General features: G+C 37.6%; 1 protein-coding gene across 1 annotated transcript; it reads left to right on the top strand.

Annotated features, from left to right (window-relative positions):
• Nucleotides 1-5378: 5378 nt before the first annotated feature.
• LOC131653851 (uncharacterized) lies at nt 5379-6530 on the top strand. The gene has a single exon (XM_058924163.1). It carries the CDS (start codon nt 5379-5381, stop codon nt 6528-6530), a length of 1152 nt encoding a protein of 383 aa, XP_058780146.1.
• Nucleotides 6531-7385: the final 855 nt, after the last annotated feature.

Genomic DNA, 7385 nt, shown 5'->3' with positions numbered 1-7385 from the left:
GATATCTGTTTCACATGCATGCTCACCACTTGGCCATCATGCACTAAACATCAGCAACCATCACCCCTCTATAAATACTCTCATAGAATACTTTCTTCTCACCAACATATCTTCTTCTTCTTCAAAAAAAACCACTTTGCATTTCCAAATCCGCAGAAAAGTAAAGGAGTTCTTGAAAGTGGCCCAACAACTTCTTACCATGGGTGAAACACACAGAGGAACTAGAGCAAACTTGGCGACATTTGTAAGTTCATACTTATTTATTTATAAACATCTATGCGTATATGACATCCAGTTTAATCGATTTATTTGTGGTTCTTAGGCTGTTGACCGATTCCGTACACGGTCTCACGCTTATGTTGAACCCGACGAGAGGATTATTCCGAATCTACAAGCATGTGGCTTCGGACATATCATAAAAATGCACAACAACACCATAGACAGAAAATTCATCCTTGCCTTACAAGAGAGATGGAGGCCTGAAACCCACACGTTTCATCTTCCAATAGGTGAGTGTACTGTTACTCTAGAAGATGTTTATATGTTGCTTGGTCTGCCCATTGATGGCAAGGCTGTTAATGGATCTGTTTAACATGCTAATTCACTGTGTGAGAGAGTGTTGGGAAGAGATCTAGTTGTGCCTACTCAAGGTTCAAGAGGCCAGGGTATCAGTCTGGCCTCCCTTAGAGCTTATTATGATGAACTCGTCTTGATGGACAACTCTTCCGAGGAGCATGTTTGGTTAATGACTAAGGTCTATATAATGTTGATGTTTGGTAACCTTTTATTCCCGGAGTCGACAGGTAACATTGTCAACTTTTTTTATTTAAGTAAATTTGATAGTATTAGCAAGATTAGGAAATATAGTTGGGGGTCTGCCGTTTTGGCGATGTTATACCAATCGCTTTGTAAGAACGCGGTTGCCGAGAAGTGCACCTTCTATGGATGTGCGTTCCTCCTACAAGTATGGGGTTGGTGGAGACTGCCGACGTTATCCCCTGCAGGCAGGAACAACTACACGTTCCCTTATGCAACAAGGTACGTCTTTTTCAACGCTATCCCTTGAACGCTAACTCTCTTTTACATAAAAATCTGAAATAACATGTTTGCTCTTTTTTTCTTAGGTTCTGTGGTCCTAAATTGGATTACAGTAAGAATCCAAGGGGGAGTGTTATTTTGTATCGGGACCTAATTGATCACCTCCGAGCTGAAGATGTATTACCACTAAACTTTTATATGATCATATAGATGTATTACAATCCATCATCTTTTTTAATAATATGTTATTTTTTCTCCTACGCAGTTTAATTGGAGACCATACTTGATGCTAGACCATGAGCCAAACGAGAGTGACCGGGAAGTTTGGACTGCAGTGACACCTATAATAAGGTTCAACATCGTGGAGATGCACCAATCTGACCGTGTGAGACTACAGTTTGGCATGCATCAACCAATCCCGGATCCCCCCACTGATTTGGGTCGCTGGCATATTAAAAGAGTTAACAATCAATGGGACCACGCAGATTATCGTACATTCGCACCTGAATTTTGTGAGATGTGGAAGCAGCGTCGCAGACGTCTGCTATAATTCCCTGTTGCCCAACTCCCCATGTTTCCAACCGCGGAATACGTTGCTTGGTTTAGAACAGTCACAACCCCCGATATGTATGTGTCCGACCCCTACTACCTACACGACCCCCGCCAACAACAATACGCACAACAACCACCCCAACAACCACCCCAACAACCACCCCAACAACGCCAACAACGCCGACAACGCCAATCATCCGAACAACCTTACCATGAAGAATATCAAACAACACCAACAACGCCCTACCAAAGTCAACCCATCCAACAACAATCATGGGGCTTCACCCAACAACTCCATGACGCCGACCCCTCCACTAGGCTACCCGTCCAACAACAATCATGGGGCTTCACCCAACAACACTACGACGCCGGCCCTTCCACCTCCACTAGGCAACCCATCCAACAACAATCATGGGGCTTCACCCAACAACACGGCGACGCCGGTCCCTCCAACTCCAATAGGCAACCCAGCCCCGACATGGGTCTAGATGACGAATACGACCCGAACGAGCAAATGACCACTCAATCGTCACAGTACCAACAACATGGATACTCCACACCCCAATTTGCACAACACCAACAATATGGGTACACAACACCCCAACAAACAATGCCATTTTTCCAAGGCCAATCAAGTGCTGGGTTTTACCGACCATATGACGCAACTCCACCGCCAAGACCAATCTTTGAGGGCATGGGGACCCGACTATTTGACAGCAACATACAAGAATACATGTCCAACGAGCGCATGGAGGGGCTAATCCGAGGACCACCTACCCAGACACAACAAGAACAACCAAGGAATAGGGGGGTCGTGGAGAAGTGGGTCGTCGAGATCCTTCCAACCGGATTCGAATAGTTCCAGATTGCGGAACTGGCGGTGAGAGGGGTCATGGTCCGGCTCCGGGTCGGAGGGGTCATGGTCGGAGGGGTCGTGAATAGCATAATATCCATGTTTTAAAAATTTTCCTTTTTTCTGTATTTGTAATGTTTGTACTGTATGACCGTATTTGTAATGTTGTTTCTGCATTTCTCGTATTTGTAATGTTTGGAATGAATGACATGTGGTGTTTCATTATTTATTTAATTGTAAAAACAATTTTTAAAAAATCAAAAAAACAAAATATAATTAATTTATTTATGTTAAAACAATTTTTAAAAAATCAAAAAAAAAAAAAATACTACCTCCGTTCCTTTATGTAAGAGACAATTCACTTTTTAGATTCATTAAATAATCAATGTATCTGGTCTATAAACTGTCCAAATACATTGATTATTTAATGAACCTAGAAAATGAGTTGTCTCTTATATAAAGGAACAGAGGTAGTAGTATAGAAACAAATAAACAAAAAAAAAATAAAAAAAAAATACAATGCACATAGGCGCCACCCTAGGTGGCTTAAAAGAGGAAAATACACATTGAAGCCACCCTGGGTGGCACATAGGTTATGGAAAAATGGGCATTGGCGCCACCTGAGGTGGCTCCTATGTGGAGACCACCTCTGAAACCTGGTCATATGCGAAATTTTGCCGAAAACATGGTTTTTGGTGTAAATTATTTATTAAACATGGTTATTTGGATATTTTTTCAAAAGAAGATTTCATAATTTTTGAAAAATAATTTTATATAAAATAATAAAAGAGTGTTTATTATTAATATATTTTTTATTGTTGAAATACGGTAGATTGTATTTAAATAATTCCTATATTTTCCCACCTAAATCTTCAAAATTTTCCCACCTAAATTCCTATATTTTTTCCATCAGTTCTTCCTAAATAAAAAGTGTACCACTTTTTTTTTTTAACTCTTTTTAATTTTCAAAACTAAAAATCAAAACCAAAAATTTTAAAAACTTATTTTAGTATTTTAGTTTTTAAAACTCTTAAATAAAAAATAGTTTTCAAAAATAATTTTATAAAACTAGACTACCTAACAAGTTTTATGATTTTTAAATCTTAAAAACTTAAAAACAGTTTTACAAAACCAAATCAAACACACACTTTGATACAATTTTTTAAGTGCGATTTTAATTATTTTTCAAGATGCTAGGCCCAAAACGCGTGACTGCCAAGATTCAAGGAGTAAATTTAAGAATTCTGGGAGGCTGCCCGAAACTAGCCGTTGGTCAGACAAAGGGGTGTTCCTGATCGACATGGACGCTTAACGAGCAGTGGTTACTCTGTTCCTCAACGCATAGTAGAATATATGCCTTGTTGCAGGCGCGAAGGCTGGTATGGTTGAGGGAAGATGGCGTTCCTACTGCCATTAGGTGATTGGGCTAAGGCTATTGGACCATCCTGGGAGCAGAAGCGGATTGGGCCATGCCTAGTCATTGAGTCAATCAAGAACAAGTACTATAGATACATAGGATGCTAATACCTTCTCTTTGTATAATCAACCCCCGTAACTTTAATCACTTCTTTGTGCTTTACTTTTATTTTTGCTTATTTTATTGCATGTCTATTTAGGGTTTTGATCTTTTTCTCTTTCCTTGAAAATAATAAAGTTCGGCGGTGACTTATTATTTTATAAGTCAGCTTGGTCTCCGATTTTTCACCGCGACAGAGGAATATCAAGAACAGATCCACACGATTAAGATCATCTGTAAGCATGTCCATAATCTTGAAAAGGGTAGTCAATAGGACCCTCTCTATGTCAATCAAGGTGTCGACGAAGGAGAACATGGTTTGGAGGAATCTTAGGAAAAATCTACAAGATCAAGATCGTCTGGAAAAATGTCTAGAATCTCGAAAAGACAGTCAACATGACCCTCTCTATAACAAACATTTCAGTCGACAGGACCACGAAAGGTTAAAGAGTTAGTATGTTTACAAGTTCAGAGTTCTTTGTAAGCTACGTCGACAGCACGTTGAGCTGTTATTATCAGAAGTTTATAGGAAAGTTTGAAATGGTTATAACTCAACATGGATTATAAATAGAAGAAATTGTGGGTGACACGTAGGCACTAATGGAAACCTGAATATCAAACGTGGAGTCAAACACACCAGTTCCATAATAGATGGAACCTTCACCGACACTTATTTTGTAAATATATATATATATATATATATATATATATATATATATATATATATATATATATATATATATATATATATATATATATATATATATATATTGTAAAAAGATAGCAAAATTTTATACATACTCTAATTAAAATATCAATTAAATTTAAAATATTTTGACTGACTTTTTTATAAAAGTTATTTTAAGGATATCATTTTAAAAAATATGTAATTTTAACTATATTTTAATTTTTAATAATGTATATTTTTTATTGAATGTAAAAATTTACTTTTAATTTATAAAAAAATGAATTAAAAATAATATTTATCATTAAAGAACATTTCTAAAAATACAAAAAAGAAATTAAAATTAAAACAAATGGTCCATAATCAATTTCTCTTCCTATTGTTAGGACAGGGATGAAACCTAACTAATTAATGGAATCTAAAAAAAATGATTCCATAATAACCTATTAGTCCAGCATAATCAATCTGTCTAAAACAACCATCACCCTATATGATCTCACATAAATTAAACCCAAAAATAAATAAATAAATGTGCCATTTTTAGCTTTCTAATACAACTAAACCATCTTAGCTATCCCATAGACAGACAGAAGCATATATTTTCACCTCTCCTCTAGGGTGGTGGGCGAGCATCCGCCACCAACACCACCGGCTATAGCTCCCCCGCCGCCATCATCAATCACCATCGTAACAATATCATTTCAATTTCCACACAACCACCGCCACCATCAACAATGTCAATGCTAGCACCCCCATTTCAACTCTTAGAAATCAACCTCATATCAGCACAAGACCTATCACACGTTTCTAAATCAATCAAAGCCTACGCTGTTGCATGGCTCAATCCAGAACGTAAATTAACCACCCAAATTGATCCTCACGGTCACAACAACCCTACCTGGAACGAAAAATTCGTTTTCCGCATCGAAGAAGATTTTCTCCAATCCGATGATTCCTCCGTCATGATCGAAATCTACGCCTCCTCCTGGCTCCGCGATATTCTCATCGGAACCGTCGGCGTTCATCTCAACAATCTCATACCTCGTTCCAGTAACCGCAAATCGAAGATCCGTTTCGTCGCGTTACAGGTTCGTCGTCCTTCCGGTCGTCCTCAGGGGATTCTCAACATCGGCGTTAATCTCGTCGACGCTACGTTGAGAAGCATGCCGATGTATTCAGAGATTAGCGGTTCCGCGGTTGAATATTACGATATAGCAAACCCTAAGAAACTGAATCAAAATGAAAACAATAATTATGATGCTAAGCTTTTGATGACGCTTCAACGATCGCAGAGCGAGAAAAACGATTCCACGATTAATGATTACACTTATAACCCTAACGGAAAAAATTACGGAGATGAATCTGAATCTGAAATCAGTATTCCGAATCCGGCTGGGAAGAAAGGCGTGATCGTGAACGCGAATGGATCATTATGTTCTGACGTCGGACCTTCTCCGTCCGTCGTGGCAGCTGCAATAGCAAAAGGACTGTATCCATTGCCATTGCAGATGCCACGAAAGACGATGAATTCGACTTCAATGTTTGAAAAATGGCCGCCGGAGAAAGAGAATGTCGGGGAGCGGCTGAATATGAAGATGGACCGGTGGAGATCGATAGAGTTGCCGCCGCCAATGTATGATCATTTGGGGAAGAATAATAATAGCGGTGAACTGAAAAAGGCGGCGAAACCGCCGAAAGGGAAAGGTAAGAATCAAAGATCACGGCAGAATGGGCCGTTTTCATGCTTTGGGACAGCTTTAGGGTGTGAGATTTCGATAACTTGTGGCGGGGGTAACCGTAAGAAGACGTTTGGTGGTGGCAATAACAAGCCTCGAGCTGTTAGTGCATCTGAACTTACTTATGATGAATCCTCTTATATGGGATGAAGTGCATTGTTGTAAAATTAAATTTTATTGTTATGCTTGTGATTCATATATAGTTTGGGTTAGAAGTAGAAATATGATTTACCCTTTTTTTCTCAACTTGTTTATGATATCATGTTGAGGATGAGATAATGTATATTACTGAAATTGAAGATTGATTTAATCAAAATTTGTATCAAATGTATGCTTGGTTTTGCTATTTAATTTACTTTTTTTTATAAAAAATTTGACGAACGATCGTTTATAGAAAGGTAGAATAATTTCTTGTTGACAGAAATCAATGCATAATATATAATTTATACTGGCTAAGCATATTAGGGTCTGTTTGGTTCAACGGAGGGGAGGGGAGGGGAGGGGAGGGAATTTAATAGAGGGGAGGGAGGGGAGGGAATTTAAGTAAATATATGTTTGGTTCAAAGAAGGGGAGGGAAGGGGAGGGGTTTTTACCAACATGTATGTTTGGTTCACAAGGGGAGGGGAGGGATTTTAAAATTAAATGACCTTTTTATCCTTATAAATATTGTTATTTGTTCTTCGTAAAAATAATTCTAAATAACAATAGTATTGAGTAAATTTTCCCAAATAAAAACTTGTTCGTTCATAAATCATACTATAACAGTAAACAACACACATTAGTTGAACTGTAGATCTTCAACGCAAATCAAACACCTATCTCATCTTGACGATTCATCTAACCCAATAAAACAATTTCTATAATTAAAAATACATAAAAAATAATGTTAAAATGTTAAAAATATTGGACAAATAATATTAAACTTAAAATTTTTATTTATAACATAAACATAATATATTTGCATATTATTATTATTATTATTATTATTATTATTATTATTATTA

This window comes from Vicia villosa, linkage group LG1 (genome assembly GCF_029867415.1).
Source record: "Vicia villosa cultivar HV-30 ecotype Madison, WI linkage group LG1, Vvil1.0, whole genome shotgun sequence".
Taxonomy (NCBI): Eukaryota; Viridiplantae; Streptophyta; class Magnoliopsida; order Fabales; family Fabaceae; genus Vicia; species Vicia villosa.
This window is presented reverse-complemented; position numbering and strand designations above follow the sequence as displayed.

Excerpts from the sequence above, each read along its gene's own strand:
- LOC131653851 (XM_058924163.1), top strand. The coding sequence starts at position 5,379 with ATGTCAATGCTAGCACCCCCATTTCAACTCTTAGAAATCAACCTCATA.